The sequence below is a fragment of the Salmo salar genome, chromosome ssa26, assembly GCF_905237065.1.
Source record: "Salmo salar chromosome ssa26, Ssal_v3.1, whole genome shotgun sequence".
NCBI lineage: Eukaryota > Metazoa > Chordata > Actinopteri > Salmoniformes > Salmonidae > Salmo > Salmo salar.
Genome location: NC_059467.1, coordinates 54,831,684 through 54,851,486, shown reverse-complemented (window position 1 = coordinate 54,851,486; position 19,803 = coordinate 54,831,684). Strand labels below are relative to the sequence as shown.

General features: G+C 48.4%; 2 protein-coding genes across 2 annotated transcripts in view; both read left to right on the top strand.

Annotated features, from left to right (window-relative positions):
- igf1rb (insulin-like growth factor 1b receptor) overlaps nucleotides 1-18,861 on the top strand; it is a 136,480-nt gene extending 117,619 nt beyond the window's left edge. The window contains exons 17-22 of the mRNA XM_045708302.1: nucleotides 1-104; nucleotides 760-867; nucleotides 8,826-8,991; nucleotides 9,112-9,241; nucleotides 17,241-17,375; nucleotides 18,077-18,861. The exon at nucleotides 1-104 is cut by the window's left edge and continues 126 nt beyond it. Coding sequence (XP_045564258.1) covers nucleotides 1-104; nucleotides 760-867; nucleotides 8,826-8,991; nucleotides 9,112-9,241; nucleotides 17,241-17,375; nucleotides 18,077-18,695 — 1,262 coding nt within the window. The 3' untranslated portion in view covers nucleotides 18,696-18,861. The remainder of the gene's footprint in view (nucleotides 105-759; nucleotides 868-8,825; nucleotides 8,992-9,111; nucleotides 9,242-17,240; nucleotides 17,376-18,076) is intronic.
- A 10-nt stretch (nucleotides 18,862-18,871) lies between these two features.
- On the top strand, nucleotides 18,872-19,516 carry LOC106588095 (proline-rich receptor-like protein kinase PERK2). Its single transcript, XM_014176766.2, has one exon. The coding sequence runs from the start codon at nucleotides 18,872-18,874 to the stop codon at nucleotides 19,514-19,516; it is 645 nt and encodes a 214-aa protein (XP_014032241.2).
- Nucleotides 19,517-19,803: the final 287 nt, after the last annotated feature.

Below are 19,803 nucleotides of genomic sequence, written 5' to 3'. Positions count from 1 at the left end.
CGTGTGTGGCCATAAAGACTGTGAACGAGTCGGCCAGCATGAGAGAGAGGATAGAGTTCCTCAATGAAGCTTCCGTCATGAAGGAGTTCAGCTGCCACCACGTGGTACGACACACACACACACACACAGCGTGGTACGACACACACACACACACACACACACACACACACAGCGTGGTATGATACACACACACACACAGTGTGGTACGACACACACACACACACACACAGCGTGGTATGATGCAGGACACGAAAACACAGCGGACAGAAACATTGAGACAACATAAAGCATAATACCTCATTCTCCACACCCCCTGTCCTGTCTAGATGATGACCTGATCCCTGTCCTGTCTAGATGATGACCTGATCCCTGTCCTGTCTAGATGTTGACCTGATCCCTGTCCTGTCTAGATGTTGACCTGATCCCTGTCCTGTCTAGATGTTGACCTGATCCCTGTCCTGTCTAGATGTTGACCTGATCCCTGTCCTGTCTAGATGTTGACCTGATCCCTGTCCTGTCTAGATGCTGACCTGATCCCTGTCCTGTCTAGATGATGACCTGATCCCTGTCCTGTCTAGATGATGACCTGATCCCTGTCCTGTCTAGATGATGACCTGATCCCTGTCCTGTCTAGATGTTGACCTGATCCCTGTCCTGTCCTGTCTTATGTTTCTGTGAACAAATGAGGAGCCCCCTGTTTGTCAGTTCAGGATGTGGGCTCTGACCACTGATGTCATTTGTGTGCTGTGATTGGTGCAGGTGCGTCTGCTGGGTGTGGTTTCGCAGGGCCAGCCCACCTTGGTCATCATGGAGCTGATGACTAAAGGAGATCTGAAGAGCCACCTGAGGTCACTACGGGCTAAAGACGTAAGTTACCTACCCCTAACCCTGACCCCTAACCCCTCATCCTGACCCCTAACCCCTCATCCTGACCCCTACCCCCTCATCCTGACCCCTAACCCCTACCACCTAGCCACCTGAGGTCACTACGGGCTAAAGACGTAAGTTACCTACCCCTAACCCTGACCCCTAACCCCTCATCCTGACCCCTAACCCCTCATCCTGACCCCTACCCCCTCATCCTGACCCCTAACCCCTACCACCTAGCCACCTGAGGTCACTACGGGCTAAAGACGTAAGTTACCTACCCCTGACCCCTAACCCCTCATCCTGACCCCTAACCCCTACCACCTAGCCACCTGAGGTCACTACGGGCTAAAGACGTAAGTTACCTACCCCTGACCCCTAACCCCTCATCCTGACCCCTAACCCCTACCACCTAGCCACCTGAGGTCACTACGGGCTAAAGACGTAAGTTACCTACCCCTGACCCCTAACCCCTCATCCTGACCCCTAACCCCTACCACCTAGCCACCTGAGGTCACTACGGGCTAAAGACGTAAGTTACCGACCCCTAACCCCTCATCCTGACCCCTAACCCCTACCACCTAGCCACCTGAGGTCACTACGGGCTAAAGACGTAAGTTACCTACCCCTGACCCTGACCCCTAACCCCTCATCCTGACCCCTAACCCCTCATCCTGACCCCTAACCCCTCATCCTGACCCCTAACCCTAACCCCTCATCCTGACCCCTAACCCTAACCCCTCATCATGACCCCTACCACCTGAGGTCACTAAAAATCAAATACAATTGTATTTATCACATGCGCCGAATACAACAGGTGTAGACCTTACCTTGAAATGCTTACTTACAAGCCCTTAACCAACTATGCTGTTCAAGAAATAGTTAACAAAATAGTCTGGGTGGCCATTTTGATTAGTTGTTCAGCAGTCTTAAGGCTTGGGGTTAAGGAGCCCTTTGGACCCGGACTTGGTGCTCCGGTACTGTGCGGTAGCAGAGAGAACAGTCTTATGGCTTGGGGTTAAGGAGCCCTTTGGACCCGGACTTGGTGCTCCGGTACTGTGCGGTAGCAGAGAGAACAGTCTTATGGCTTGGGGTTAAGGAGCCTTTTGGACCCGGACTTGGTGCTCCGGTACCGTGCTGTTGCAGAGAGAACAGTCTTGATCTTGGATGACTGGAGTTTTCAAAATATATGAGCCTTCCTCTGACACCGCCTGGTATAGAGGTCCTGGATGGCAGGGAGCCTGGTATAGAGGTCCTGGATGGCAGGGAGCCTGGTATAGAGGTCCTGGATGGCAGGGAGCCTGGTGTCGAGGTCCTGGATGGCAGGGAGCCTGGCCCCAGGGATGTACTGGGTCGTACGCACTACCTTCGAGCGCCTTGCAGTCGGATGCTGAGCAGTTGCAATACCAGGGAGTGATGCAACCGGTCAGGATGCTCTCGATGGTGCAGCTGTATAACTTTTTGAGGATGTTGTCGTGCCCTCTTCATGACTGTCTTGGTGTGGAGAGCAAGGAATTTGGAACTTTTGACCCGCTCCACTACAGCCCTGTCGATGTGAATGGGGGCGTGTTCTGCCCTCCTTTTCCTGTAGTCCACGATCATCTCCTTTGTCTTTGTCTGGCTCATGTTGAGGGAGAGGTTGTTGTCCTAGCACCACACTGCCAGGTCTCTGACCTCCTCCCGATAGGCTGTCTCATCGTTGTCTGTAATCAGGCCTTCCACCGTTGTGTCGTCAGCAAACTTAATGATGGCGTTGGAGTCGTGAGGGGGACTAAACAGGAGTGGCTAAGCACGCCTGTGGGGTGCCCGTGTTGAGGATCAGCGTGGCAGATGTGTTGTTTCCTACCCTTACCACCTGGGGGCGGCCCGTCAGGAAGTCCAGGATCCAGTTGCAGAGGGAGGTGTTTAGTCCCAGGGTCCTTAGCTTAGTGATGAGCTTTGTGGGAACTATGGTGTTGAACTCTGAGCTGTAGTCAATGAACAGAATTCTCACTTAAGTGTTCCTTTTGTCCACATGGGAAAGTGGAGTGAAATTGAGATTGTCATCTGTGGATCTGATAGGGAGAGGTATGCAAATTGGAGTGGGATGATGGTGTTGACGTGAGCCATGACCAGCCTTTCAATGCACTTCATGGCTGCCGACATGCTACAGGGCGGTAGTCATTTAGGCAGGTTACCTTAGTGTTCTTGGACACAGGGACTATTGTGGTCTGCTTGAAACATGTTGGTATTACAGACTCGGTAAGGGAGAGGTTGAAAATGTCAGTGTGGAGACTTGCCAGTTGGTCAGCACATGCTCTGAGTACACGTCCTGGTAATCTGTCTGGCCCTGCGGACTTGTGAATGTTGACCTGTTTAAAGGTCTTGTTCACATTGGCTACGGAGAGCGTGATCACACAGTTGTCTGGAACAGCTGGTGCTCTAATGTATGCTTCAGTGTTGCTTGCCTCGAAGCAAGCATATAAAAAGCATTTAGCTGGTCTGGTAGGCACGCTTCACTGGGCAGCTCGCGGCTGGGTTTCCCTTTGTAGTCCGTAATCGTTCCACATCCGACGAGCATCAGCTGGTATAGTAGGATTCCATCTTAGTCCTGTATTGACTCTTTGCCTGTTTGGTGGTTCGTCTGAGTGCATAGCGGGATTTCTTATAAGTGTCCGGATTAGTGTCCCGCTCCTTGAAAGCGGCAGCTCTAGCCTTTAGCTCGGTGTGGATGTTGCCTGTAATTCATGGTTTCTGGTTGGGATATGTACGTACGGTCACTGTGGGGACGACGTCGTCGATGCACTTATTGATGAAGCCGGTGACTGATGTGGTAAACTCCTCAATGCCATTGGATGAATCCCAGAACATATTCCAGTCTGTGCAGCAAAACAGTCCCTTAACGTAGCATCCCCTTCACCTGAGCACTTCCGTATTGAGCGAGTCACTGGTACTTCCTGCTTTAATTTTTGCTTGTAAGCAGGAATCAGGAGGATAGAATTATGGTCAGATTTGCCAAATGGAGGGCGAGGGAGAGCTTTGTATGCGTCTCTGTGTGTGGAGTAAAGGTGGTCTAGAGTTTTTTTCCCCTCTGGTTGTACATGTGACATTCTGGTAGAAATGAGGTCAAACTGATTTAAGTTTGCCTGCATTAAAGTCCCCAGCCACTAGGAGCGCCGCCTCTGGATGAGCATGTTCTTGTTTGCTTATGTCCTTTTTCAGCTTGTTGAGTGCGGTCTTACATTTACATTTACATTTAAGTCATTTAGCAGACGCTCTTATCCAGAGCGACTTACAAATTGGTGCATTCAACTTATAATATCCAGTGGAACAACCACTTTACAATAGTGCATCTAAATCTTTAGGGGGGTTAGAAGGATTACTTTATCCTATCCCAGGTATTCCTTAAAGAGGTGGGGTTTCAGGTGACTCCGGAAGGTGGTGATTGACTCCGCTGTCCTGGCGTCGTGAGGGAGCTTGTTCCACCATTGGGGTGCCAGAGCAGCGAACAGTTTTGACTGGGCTGAGCGGGAACTGTGCTTCCTCAGAGGTAGGGAGGCGAGCAGGCCAGAGGTGGATGAACGCAGTGCCCTTGTTTGGGTGTAGGGCCTGATCAGAGCCTGAAGGTACGGAGGTGCCGTTCCCCTCACAGCTCCATAGGCAAGCACCATGGTCTTGCAGCGGATGCGAGCTTCGACTGGAAGCCAGTGGAGAGAGCGGAGGAGCGGGGTGACGTGAGAGAACTTGGGAAGGTTGAACACCAGACGGGCTGCGGCGTTCTGGATGAGTTGTAGGGGTTTAATGGCACAGGCAGGGAGCCCAGCCAACAACGAGTTGCGGTAATCCAGACGGGAGATGACAAGTGCCTGGATTAGGACCTGCGCCGCTTCCTGTGTGAGGCAGGGTCGTACTCTGCGAATGTTGTAGAGCATGAACCTGCAGGATCGGGTCACCGCCTTGATGTTAGTGGAGAACGACAGGGTGTTGTCCAGGGTCACGCCGAGGCTCTTAGCACTCTGGGAGGAGGACACAAGGGAGTTGTCAACCGTGATGGCGAGATCATGGAACGGGCAGTCCTTCCCGGGAGGAAGAGCAGCTCCGTCTTGCCGAGGTTCAGCTTGAGGTGGTGATCCGTCATCCACACTGATATGTCTGCCAGACATGCAGAGATGCGATTCGCCACCTGGTTGTCAGAAGGGGGGAAAGGAGAAGATTAATTGTGTGTCATCTGCATAGCAATGATATGAGAGACCATGTGAGGATATGACAGAGCCAAGTGACTTGGTGTATAGCGAGAATAGGAGAGGGCCTAGAACAGAGCCCTGGGGGACACCAGTGGTGAGAGCACGTGGTGCGGAGACAGATTCTCGCCACGCCACCTGGTAGGAGCGACCTGTCAGGTAGGACGCAATCCAAGCGTGGGCCGCGCCGGAGATGCCCAGCTCGGAGAGGGTGGAGAGGAGGATCTGATGGTTCACAGTATCAAAGGCAGCAGATAGGTCTAGAAGGATGAGAGCAGAGGAGAGAGAGTTAGCTTTAGCAGTGCGGAGAGCCTCCGTGACACAGAGAAGAGCAGTCTCAGTTGAATGCCCAGTCTTGAAACCTGACTGATTAGGATCAAGAAGGTCATTCTGAGAGAGATAGCAAGAGAGCTGGCCAAGGACGGCACGTTCAAGAGTTTTGGAGAGAAAGGAAAGAAGGGATACTGGTCTGTAGTTGTTGACATCGGAGGGATCGAGTGTAGGTTTTTTCAGAAGGGGTGCAACTCTCGCTCTCTTGAAGACGGAAGGGACGTAGCCAGCGGTCAAGGATGAGTTGATGAGCGAGGTGAGGTAGGGGAGAAGGTCTCCGGAAATGGTCTGGAGAAGAGAGGAGGGGATAGGGTCAAGTGGGCAGGTTGTTGGGCGGCCGGCCATCACAAGACGCGAGATTTCATCTGGAGAGAGAGGGGAGAAAGAGGTCAAAGCACAGGGTAGGGCAGTGTGAGCAGGACCAGCGGTGTCGTTTGACTTAGCAAACGAGGATCGGATGTCGTCAACCTTCTTTTCAAAATGGTTGACGAAGTCATCCGCAGAGAGGGAGGGGGGGGGGGGAGGCGGATTCAGGAGGGAGGAGAAGGTAGCAAAGCGCTTCCTAGGGTTAGAGGCAGATGCTTGGAGTTTAGAGTGGTAGAAAGTGGCTTTAGCAGCAGAGACAGAAGAGGAAAATGTAGAGAGGAGGGAGTGAAAGGATGCCAGGTCCGCAGGGAGGCGAGTTTTCCTCCATTTCCGCTCGGCTGCCCGGAGCCCTGTTCTGTGAGCTCGCAGTGAGTCGTCGAGCCACGGAGCAGGAGGGGAGGACCGAGCCGGCCTGGAGGATAGGGGACAGAGGAAATCAAAGGATGCAGAAAGGGAGGAGAGGAGGGTTGAGGAGGCAGAATCAGGAGATGGGTTGGAGAAGGTTTGAGCAGAGGGAAGAGATGATAGGATGGAAGAGGAGAGAGTAGCGGGAGAGAGAGAGCGAAGGTTGGGACGGCGCAATACCATCCGAGTAGGGGCAGAGTGAGAAGTGTTGGATGAGAGCGAGAGGGAAAAGGATACAAGGTAGTGGTCGGAGACTTGGAGGGGAGTTGCAATGAGATTAGTGGAAGAACAGCATCTAGTAAAGATGAGGTCAAGCGTATTGCCTGCCTTGTGAGTAGGGGGGAAGGTGAGAGGGTGAGGTCAAAAGAGGAGAGGAGTGGAAAGAAGGAGGCAGAGAGGAATGAGTCAAAGGTAGACGAGGGGAGGTTAAAGTCACCCAGAACTGTGAGAGGTGAGCCATCCTCAGGAAAGGAACTTATCAAGGCGTCAAGCTCATTGATGAACTCTCCAAGGGAACCTGGAGGGCGATAAATGATAAGGATGTTAAGCTTGAAAGGGCTGGTAACTGTGACAGCATGGAATTCAAATGAGGAGATAGACAGATGGGTCAGGGGAGAAAGAGAGAATGTCCACTTGGGAGAGATGAGGATTCCAGTGCCACCACCCCGCTGGCTCGATGCTCTAGGGGTATGCGAGAACACGTAGGCAGACGAGGAGAGAGCAGTAGGAGTAGCAGTGTTATCTGTGGTAATCCATGTTTCCGTCAGCGCCAGGAAGTCTAGGGACTGGAGGGTAGCATAGGCTGAGATGAACTCTGCCTTGTTGGCCGCAGACCGGCAGTTCCAGAGGCTGCCGGAGACCTGGAACTCCACGTGGGTCGTGCGCGCTGGGACCACCAGGTTAGAGTGGCAGCGGCCACGCGGTGTGGAGCGTTTGTATGGCCTGTGCAGAGGGGAGAGAACAGGGATAGACAGACACATAGTAGACAAGCTACAGAAGAGGCTACGCTAATACAAAGGAGATTGGAATGACAAGTGGACTACACGTCTCAAATGTTCAGAAAGTTAAGCTTACGTTGCAAAAATCTTATTGACTAAAAATGACGAAAAATGATACAGTACTGCTGGCTGGTGGAGTAGGCTAGCTAGCAGTGGCTGCGTTGTTGACTTTGAATGTGTAGCTGGCAAGGTAACCTCGATAGTTTCAGTACTACACCTTGTCATGAAACAAAGCAACTTTGTAGCTAGCTAGCTAACATAACACTAATCAAGACGTTCCTTGTAATGTATTTAGTTTCTACAATGCTGCTCGTCGGTAATAGTTGGCTGTCTTAGTGTCTTAGTGTCAGCATCGGTTTGTGGTGGTAAATAGACGGCTCTCTTGGTAGAAAGTGTGGTCAACTGTTTAGCATGATGTACTATTGTATACTTCTGTATACATCTGGCCCTTCTTTGGACACTGTGTTAACTAACCTCCAGACGAGCTTCAATGCCATACAACTCTCCTTCCGTGGCCTCCAACTGCTCTTAAATACAAGTAAAACTAAATGCATGCTCTTCAACCGATCGCTGCCCGCACCTGCCCGCCCGTCCAGCATCACTACTGTGGACGGTTCTGACTTAAAATATGTGGACAACTACAAATACCTAGGTGTCTGGTTAGACTGTAAACTCTCCTTCCAGACTCACATTAAGCATCCCCAATCCAAAATTAAATCTAGAATCGGCTTCCTATTTCGCAACAAAGCATCCTTCACTCATGCTGCCAAACATACCCTCGTAAAACTGACTATCCTACCGATCCTTGACTTCGGCGATGTCATTTATAAAATAGCCTCCAACACTCAGCAAATTGGATGCAGTCTATCACAGTGCCATCCGTTTTGTCACCAAAGCCCCATATTCTACCCACCACTGCGACCTGTACGCTCTCGTTGGCTGGCCCTCACTTTATATTCGTCGCCAAACTCACTGGTCACCATAGCAGCACCCACCCGTAGCACGCGCTCCAGCAGGTATATTTCACTGGTCACCCCCAAAGCCAATTCCTCCTTTGGCCGCCTTTCCTTCCAGTTCTCAGCTGCCAATGACTGGAACGAATTGCAAAAATCACTGAAGCTGGAGACTCATATCTCCCTCACTCGCTTTAAGCACCAGCTGTAATTGACAAATAGACACACAGCGCCACCCCTCGTCTTACCAGACGAAGCTGTTCTGTCCTGCTGATGCACGGAAAACCCAGCCAACTGTATATTATCAGTGTCGTCATTCAGCCACGTCTCGGTGAAACATGTATTACAGGATACGATATTACAGTTTTTAATGTCCTGTTGGTAGGATAATCTCCAGAGTTTATCCAGTTTATTCTCCAGTGAGTTTACAGTCTCAACCTTCCTCCTCTGAAGGAGATTATTCAGATGGACTCTAACCTCTCCTCTCCTCTCGTCTCCTCTCCTCTCCTCTCCTCTCCTCTCCTCTCTCCTCCTCTACAGCCGTCCCAGTCCTACAGTCTCAACCTTCCTCCTCTGAAGGAGATTATTCAGATGGACTCTAACCTCTCCTCTCCTCTCGTCTCGTCTCCTCTCCTCTCCTCTCCTCTCCTCTCCTCTCCTCTCCTCTCCTCTCTCCTCCTCTACAGCCGTCCCAGTCCTACAGTCTCAACCTCCCACCTCTGAAGAAGATTATTCAGATGGCTGGGGAGATAGCGGACGGGATGTCTTATCTCAACGCTAACAAGTTTGTCCACAGAGACCTGGCCGCCAGGAACTGCATGGTGGCAGACGACTACACCGTCAAGATAGGTGGTACGGACAGACGGACTTCCTCCTAAAGAATTACACTTCAATTAGACTTGTAATTTAGCCTAGTATATTGATACATGCATGTTAAGTCATTTCCCCCTGTCTTCCCTGTGTGTGAGGTAGATTTTGGTATGACCAGAGACATCTACGAGACAGACTACTACCGTAAAGGAGGAAAGGGATTGCTGCCGGTCCGATGGATGTCACCCGAGTCCCTTAAAGATGGAGTGTTCACCACCACCTCCGATGTCTGGTAACTGCACCCGTTCACCCATTCACCCTCTCACCCGTTCACCCTCTCACCCATTCACCCTCTCACCCGTTCACCCTCTCACCCGTTCACCCTCTCACCCGCTCACCCTCTCACCCATTCCCTTAAAGATGGAGTGTTCACCACCACCTCCGATGTCTGGTAACTGCACCCATTCACCCATTCACCCTCTCACCCGTTCACCCTCTCACCCGTTCACCCGTTCACCTGTTCACCCTCTCATTTCCATGAGGACGGAGCAGTTCACTTCCAGGAGGGGACGACATTTTAAAAGGAAGGGAGCCAAGCAGAGCCTGAACCCCATTTAACCTGGTGATGTTTTGAGACGGAGTGGAACACAAGGCCCGTTCCAACCAAATGACAGCAAACAGAGTGTACACTACAAAACCAAATGACAGCAAACAGAGTGTACACTACTAAACCAAATGACAGCACACAGAGTGTACACTACTAAACCAAATGACAGCAAACAGAGTGTACACTACTAAACCAAATGACAGCACACAGAGTGTACACTACTAAACCAAATGACAGCACACAGAGTGTACACTACTAAACCAAATGACAGCAAACAGAGTGTACACTACTAAACCAAATGACAGCACACAGAGTGTACACTACTAAACCAAATGACAGCAAACAGAGTGTACACTACTAAACCAAATGACAGCACACAGAGTGTACACTACTAAACCAAATGACAGCACACAGAGTGTACACTACTAAACCAAATGACAGCACACAGAGTGTACACTACTAAACCAAATGACAGCACACAGAGTGTACACTACTAAACCAAATGACAGCAAACAGAGTGTACACTACTAAACCAAATGACAGCACACAGAGTGTACACTACTAAACCAAATGACAGCACACAGAGTGTACACTACTAAACCAAATGACAGCAAACAGAGTGTACACTACTAAACCAAATGACAGCACACAGAGTGTACACTACTAAACCAAATGACAGCACACAGAGTGTACACTACTAAACCAAATGACAGAAAACAGAGTGTACACTACTAAACCAAATGACAGCAAACAGAGTGTACACTACTAAACCAAATGACAGCACACAGAGTGTACACTACTAAGGGTCAGGGTGTGTAGGGTGTATAACCCCAGGGTGTGTAGGGTCAGGGTTAGAGGTCGACCGATTAATCGGAATGGCCGATTTTAATTATGGCCGATTTCGAGTGTTCATAACAATCGGTAATCGGTATTTTTGGCCACAGATTTGCCGAGAGGAGCCTTTGTGTTCTTAACTGACTTGCCTAGATAAATAGTCTTATTTTCAATGACGGCCTAGGAACAGCGGGTTAACTGCCTCGTTCAGGGGAACAGCGGGTTAACTGCCTCGTTCAGGGGAACAGTGGGTTAACTGCCTCGTTCAGGGGAACAGCGGGTTAACTGCCTCGTTCAGGGGAACAGCGGGTTAATTGCCTCGTTCAGGGGAACAGTGGGTTAACTGCCTTGTTCAGGGGAACAGTGGGTTAACTGCCTCGTTCAGGGGAACAGTGGGTTAACTGCCTCGTTCAGGGGAACAGTGGGTTAACTGCCTCGTTCAGGGGAACAGTGGGTTAACTGCCTCGTTCAGGGGAACAGTGGGTTAACTGCCTCGTTCAGGGGAACAGTGGGTTAACTGCCTCGTTCAGGGGAACAGTGGGTTAACTGCCTCGTTCAGGGGAACAGTGGGTTAACTGCCTCGTTCAGGGGAACAGTGGGTTAACTGCCTCGTTCAGGGGGTTAACTGCCTCGTTCAGGGGAACAGCGGGTTAACTGCCTCGTTCAGGGGAACAGCGGGTTAACTGCCTCGTTCAGGGGAACAGCGGGTTAACTGCCTCGTTCAGGGGGACAGCGGGTTAACTGCCTCGTTCAGGGGGACAGCGGGTTAACTGCCTCGTTCAGGGGAACAGCGGGTTAACTGCCTCGTTCAGGGGAACAGCGGGTTAACTGCCTCGTTCAGGGGGACAGCGGGTTAACTGCCTCGTTCAGGGGAACAGCGGGTTAACTGCCTCGTTCAGGGGAACAGCGGGTTAACTGCCTCGTTCAGGGGGACAGCGGGTTAACTGCCTCGTTCAGGGGGACAGCGGGTTAACTGCCTCGTTCAGGGGGACAGCGGGTTAACCTGCTGGTTACTAGTTGTTAAGAGAATTATGTTCTCAATGTTAACTTCAATTAAAATACTCAGTCTGTCATCCATAATGTGTTAGATTCTGGTTTAATAACCAGCTTACAAGAATCAAAATTGTTTATTCAGTAGAGCGCTCTGCAGTTCATACAACAAAACATCTATTATATACCAGGCTTCTCATTTACACATTACACACTAACACACTACACACTAACACACTACACACTAACACACTACACACTACACATTACACACTAACACACTACACACTACACACTAACACACTACACACTACACATTACACACTAACACACTACACACTAACACACTACACATTACACACTAACACACTACACACTAACACACTACACACTAACACACTACACACTAACACACTAACACACTACACACTACACACTAACACACTACACACTACCACACTACACACTACACACTACCACACTACACACTACACACTAACACACTACACATTACACACTACACACTACACACTACACACTTACACGCTACACACTAACACACTACACACTACACACTACACACTACACACTACACATTACACACTAACACACTACAAACTACACACTACACATTACACACTACACACTACACATTACACACTAACACACTACAAACTACACACTACACATTACACACTAACACACTACACACTACACACTTACACACTAACACACTACACATTACACATTACACACTACACACTAACACACTACACACTAGACACTAGACACTAACACACTAGACACTAACACTACACACTAACACTACACACTAACACTACACACTAACACTACACACTAACACTACACACGAACACACTTACACACTTACACACGAACACACTACACACTACACACAACACACTAACACACTACACACTAACACACTAACACTACACACAAACACACTACACACTAACACACTAACACACTAACACACTACACACTACACACTAACACTACACACAAACACACTACACACTAACACACTAACACACTAACACACTACACACTACACACTAACACACTAACACTACACACAAACACACTACACACTAACACACTAACACACTACACACTACACACTTACACACTTACACACTAACACTACACACTACACACTAACACACTACACACTAACACTACACACTAACACTACACACTAACATTACACACTAACCTTACACACTACACACTTACACACGAACACACTTACACACGAACACACTACACACTACACACTAACACACTACACACTACACACTAACACACTACACATTACACACTAACACACTACACACTACACACTTACACACTAACACACTAACACACTACACATTACACACTACACACTAACACACTACACACTAGACACTAGACACTAACACACTAGACACTAACACTAGACACTAACACTACACACTAACACTACACACTAACACTACACACTAACACTACACACTAACACTACACACTAACACTACACACTAACACTACACACTAACACTACACACTAACACATACACACGAACACACTTACACACGAACACACTTACACACGAACACACTTACACACGAACACACTTACACACGAACACACTTACACACGAACACACTTACACACGAACACACTACACTACACACAACACACTAACACACTACACACTAACACTACACACTAACATTACACACTAACCTTACACACTACACACTTACACACGAACACACTTACACACGAACACACTACACACTACACACTAACACACTACACACTACACACTAACACACTACACACTAACACACTAACACACTAACACACTACACACTAACACACTACACACTAACACACTACACACTAACACTACACACTAACACACTAACACACTAACACACTAACACACTAACACACTACACACTACACACTAACACACTAACACTACACACAAACACACTACACACTAACACACTAACACACTAACACACTACACACTACACACTTACACACTAACACTACACACTACACACTAACACACTAACACACTACACACTAACACTACACACTAACACTACACACTAACATTACACACTAACCTTACACACTACACACTTACACACGAACACACTTACACACGAACACACTACACACTACACACTAACACACTACACACTACACACTAACACACTACACATTACACACTAACACACTACACACTACACACTTACACACTAACACACTAACACACTACACATTACACACTACACACTACACACTAGACACTAGACACTAACACACTAGACACTAACACTAGACACTAACACTACACACTAACACTACACACTAACACTACACACTAACACTACACACTAACACTACACACTAACACTACACACTAACACTACACACTAACACTACACACTAACACTACACACTAACACTACACACTAACACACTTACACACGAACACACTTACACACGAACACACTTACACACGAACACACTTACACACGAACACACTACACACTACACACAACACACTAACACACTACACACTAACACTACACACTAACATTACACACTAACCTTACACACTACACACTTACACACGAACACACTTACACACGAACACACTACACACTACACACTAACACACTACACACTACACACTAACACACTAACACACTACACACTAACACACTAACACACTAACACACTACACACTAACACACTACACACTAACACACTACACACTAACACACTACACACTAACACTACACACTAACACACTAACACACTACACACTACACACTACACACTAACACACTACACACTACACACTAACACACTTACACACTAACACACTTACACACTAACACACTACACACTAACACACTAACACTACACACAAACACACTAACACTACACACAAACACACTAACACTACACACAAACACACTAACACTACACATTACACATTACACACTACACATTACACACTAACACACTACACACTAACACACTACACACTAACACACTACACACTAACACACTACACACTAACACACTACACACTACATATTACACACTAACACTAACACACTAACACACTACACATTACACATTACACACTAACACACTACACACTACACATTACACACTACACATTACACACTACACATTACACACTACACATTACACACTACACATTACACACTAACACACTACACACTACACATTACACACTAACACACTACACATTACACACTAACACACTACACACTACACACTACACACTACACATTACACACTACACATTACACACTAACACATTACAAACTAACACACTACACACTAACACACTACACACTACACACTACACATTACACACTAACACACTACACACTACACACTAACACACTACACATTACACACTACACACTAACACACTACACATTACACACTAACACACTACACATTACACACTAACACACTACACACTACACACTAACATTACACATTACACACTAACACACTAACACACTACACATTACACACTAACACACTACACATTACACACTAACACACTACACACTACACACTAACACACTACACATTACACACTACACACTAACACACTACACATTACACACTAACACACTACACATTACACACTAACACACTACACACTACACACTAACATTACACATTACACACTACACACTACACATTACACACTAACACACTAACACTAAGGAGAGTTCATTGTTCTTCCCCAGAACTCTCAACACCGTAAAGTCTTACCCAGCTTACAGTATTTTAGTACTCTGAGATCAGGGAAACCTGGAGGGTTCGAGCTCGGGCAGGTCAACCACAGTTTAACAGTTCTTAATGTTTACTTAAACACACAGACCTCCATTCCTCTCCTATCCTAGTCAATCTCATGAGACTTATGCTTAAAACCCTTTAGTTAAGACCTCTATTCCTCTCCTATCCTAGTCAATCTCATGAGACTTATGCTTAAAAACCTTTAGTTACTCATTCTACAGGCTATATAGACCATATCCCTAAATTCAGAGTATAATTATTTAATCATTTACACTCAAGCAGGAATTCCTTTAACACTAGTCCAACGCTCTAACCACCTGCCTTACATTGCACTCCACGAGGAGCCTGCATGGCAGGCTGACTACCTGTTATGCGAGCGCAGCAAGAAGCCAAGGTAAGTTGCTAGCTAGCATTAAACGTATCTTATAAAAAACTATCGATCTTAACATAATCACTAGTTAACTACACATGGTTGATGATATTACCAGGTTAACTAGCTTGTCCTGCGTTGCATATAATCGATGCGGTGCCTGTTAATTTCTCATCGAATCACAGCCTACTTCGACAAACGGGTGATGATTTAACAAGCGCATTTGCGAAAAAAAGCACTGTCGTTGCACCAATGTACCCAACCATAAACATCAATGCCTTTCTTTAAAATCAATACACAAGTATATATTTTTAAACCTGCATATTTAGTTAATATTGCCTGCTAACATGAAATTGTGGCACTTCTCTTGCGTTCATTGCACGCAGTCAGGGTATATGCAACAGTTTGGGCCGCCTGGCTCGTTGCGAACTAATTTGCCAGAATTTTACGTAATTATGACGTAACATTGAAGGTTGTGCAATGTAACAGGATTATTTAGACTTATGGATGCCACCCGTTAGATAAAATACGGAACGGTTCCGTATTTCACTGAAAAAATAAACGTTTTGTTTTCGAGATGATAGTTTCCGGATTTGACCATATTAATGACCTAAGGCTCGTGTTTCTGTGTGTTTATTATATTATAATTAAGTCTATGATTTGATAGAGCAGTCTGACTGAGCGGTGGTAGGCAGCAGCAGCTCGTAAGCATTCATTCAAACAGCACTTTCGTGCGTTTTGCCAGCAACTCTTCGCTGTGTTTCAAGCATTACGCTGTTTATGACTTCAAGCCTATCAACTCCCAAGATTAGGCTGGTGTAACCGATGTGAAATGGCTAGCTAGTTAGCCGGGTGCGCGCTAATAGCGTTTCAAACGTCATTCGCTCTGAGACTTGGAGTAGTTGTTCCCCTTGCTCTGCATGGGTAACGCTGCTTCGAGTGTGGCTGTTGTCGATGTGTTCCTGGTTCGAGCCCAGGTAGGAGCGAGGAGAGGGACGGAAGCTATACTGTTACACTGGCAATACTAAAGTGCCTATAAGAACATCCAATAGTCAAAGGTATATGAAATACAAATGGTATAGAGAGAAATAGTCCTATAATTCCTATAATAACTACAACCTAAAACTTCTTACCTGGGAATATTGAAGACTCATGTTAAAAGGAACCACCAGCTTTCATATGTTGTCATGTTCTGAGCGAGGAACTTAAACGTTAGCTTTCTTACATGGCACATATTGCACTTTTACTTTCTTATCCAACACTGTGTTTTTGCATTATTTAAACCAAATTGAACATGTTTCATTATTTATTTGGGGCTAAATTGATGTATTATATTAAGTTAAAATAAGTGTTCATTCAGTATTGTTGTAATTGTCATTATTACAAATAAAATAAAAATATATATTTTTTAAAATATTAAATCGGCCGATTAATCGGTGTCGGCTTTTTTGCTCATCCAATAATCGGCGTTGAAAAATCATAATCGGTCGACCTCTAGTCAGGGTGTATAACCCCAGGGTGTTATAACCCCGTCTCGTCTCTCTGCAGGTCCTTTGGGGTGGTGTTATAACCCCAGGGTGTTATAACCCCGTCTCGTCTCTCTGCAGGTCCTTTGGGGTGGTGTTATGGGAGATCGCCACGCTAGCAGAGCAGCCCTACCAGGGGATGTCCAACGAGCAGGTGCTGCGCTTCGTTATGGACGGAGGACTGCTGGACAAACCAGACAACTGCCCTGATATGCTGTGGGTTACACACACACACACACACACACACACACACACCACACACACACACACACACCTGCCCTGACATGCTGTGGGTTACACACACACACACACACACACACGCACACATATAATTGGTGCCGTCCGGGAGAAGAAAAATTATTTAGCGAAATAATGCTTTTCAGCCTGTTCATTGGTGGGAATACCAGTCATGCTTATCGTAGGGTTGAGTTGATGCGTCTGTGTTGGCAGTACAACCCTAAGATAATATCTCTCTCTCTCTCGCTGTCTCTCTCTCGCTGTCTCTCTCGCTGTCTCTCTCTCTCTCTCTCGCTGTCTCTCTCTCGCTGTCTCTCTCTCGCTGTCTCTCTCTCTCTCTCTCTCTCGCTGTCTCTCTCTCTCTCGCTGTCTCTCTCTCTCTCTCTCTCTCTCTCTCTCTCGCTGTGTCTCTCTCTCACTCTCTCTCGCTGTGTCTCTCTCTCTCTCTCTCTCTCTCTCTCTCTCTCTCTCTGCTCTCTCTCTCTCTCTCTGTCTCTCTCTCTCGCTGTCTGCTCTCTCTCTCTCTCTCTCTCTCTCTCTCTCGCTGTGTCTCTCTCTCTCACTCTCTCTCGCTGTGTCTCTCTCTCTCTCTCTCTCTCTCTCTCTCTCTCTCTCTCTCTCTCTCTCTCTCTCTCTCTCTCTCTCGCTGTCTCTCTCTCTCGCTGTCTCTCTCCTACCAGGTTTGAGTTGATGCGGATGTGTTGGCAGTACAACCCTAAGATGCGTCCGTCGTTTCTGGAGATCATTAACAGCATCAAAGAGGAGCTGGAGCCACCGTTCAGAGAGATGAGTTTCTTTTACAGCGTAGAGAACAAACTTCCAGACACAGAGGAGTCAGACATGGAGGTAGAAAACCTGAACAATGTTCCTTTAGTCCCCGCTGCCTCTTCACGTCCCCCCATCCCCTGTCCCACCGCCTCCGGGTCCGCCCTCCCCAACCAGCCCCCTCCTCCGCCCTCCCAACAGACACCAGCCTCCACGACCCCCGGCGGTCCGTTAACGCTGTGCTCCACCCCGCCTTCAGCCCCGTCCTCTGGGCAGGTTCAGGCCCAGGCTCCCTCGTCCCCTTGCTCCCCAGCCCTCGGGGCCACCGGCCAGGCCTGCTGCTCCCCAGTGGCCCCTGGCCCTTCCTCGGCACAGAGCTCAGGGGCCTCAGGACAGGTGGCGTCCAACGGCCCCGAGGCGGTCGCCCAGGTCCTGCTGCGACCAGCCTTCGATGACTCACCGCCCTACGCACACATGAACGGAGTGAGGAAGAAGGAACGTGCCATGCCCCTCCCACAGTCCTCGGCCTGCTGATCCTAGTGGACCCCCCTCTCCATCCCTCATCTCTGGTGGACTCCTCTGTAGTGGACTCCTCTGTAGTGGACCCCCCTCTCCATCCCTCATCTCTGGTGGACTCCTCTGTAGTGGACCCCCCTCTCCATCCCTCATCTCTGGTGGACTCCTCTGTAGTGGACCCCCTCTATACTCTGATGGACCCCTCTGTAGTGGACCCCCCTCTCCATCCCTCATCTCTGGTGGACTCCTCTGTAGTGGACCCCCCCTCTGATGGACCCCTCATACCTCCTCTGATGGACCCCTCTGTAGTGGACCCCCCTCTCCATCCCTCATCTCTGATGGACTCCTCTGTAGTGGACCCCCCTCTCCATCCCTCATCTCTGATGGACTCCTCTGTAGTGGACCCCCCTCTGATGGACCCCTCTGGACCTCCTCTGATGGACCCCTCTGTAGTGGACCCCCCTCTCCATCCCTCATCTCTGATGGACTCCTCTGTAGTGGACCCCCCTCTGATGGACCCCTCTGTAGTGGACCTCCCTCTGATGGACCCCTCTGTAGTGGACCCCCCTCTCCATCCCTCATCTCTGATGGACTCCTCTGTAGTGGACCCCCCTCTCCATCCCTCATCTCTGATGGATTCCTCTGTAGTGGACCCCCCTCTCCATCCCTCATCTCTGATGGACTCCTCTGTAGTGGACCCCCCTCTCCATCCCTCATCTCTGATGGACCCCTCTGTAGTGGACCCCCCCTCTCCACCCTCTGATGGACCCCTCTGTAGTGGACCCCCCTCTCCATCCCTCATCTCTGATGGACTCCTCTGTAGTGGACCCCCCCTCTGATACCCCTCTGTATGGACCTCCCTCTGATGGACCCCTCTGTAGTGGACCCCCTCTCCATCCCTCATCTCTGATGGACTCCTCTGTAGTGGACCCCCCCTCCATCCTCATCTCTGATGGACCCCTCTGTGGTGGACCCCCCTCTCCATCCCTCATCTCTGATGGACCCCTCTGTAGTGGACCCCCCTCTCCATCCCTCATCTCTGATGGACCCCTCTGTGGTGGACTCCTACTTTTTCATTCTGTTATTGTATTGACATTTCTATCAGCTGCCTGATATAAAAAAGCAC

What these genes read in the sequence shown, in the direction of transcription:
- LOC106588095 (XM_014176766.2), top strand. Translation starts at nt 18,872, where the DNA reads ATGGACCCCTCTGTAGTGGACCCCCCTCTCCATCCCTCATCTCTGGTG.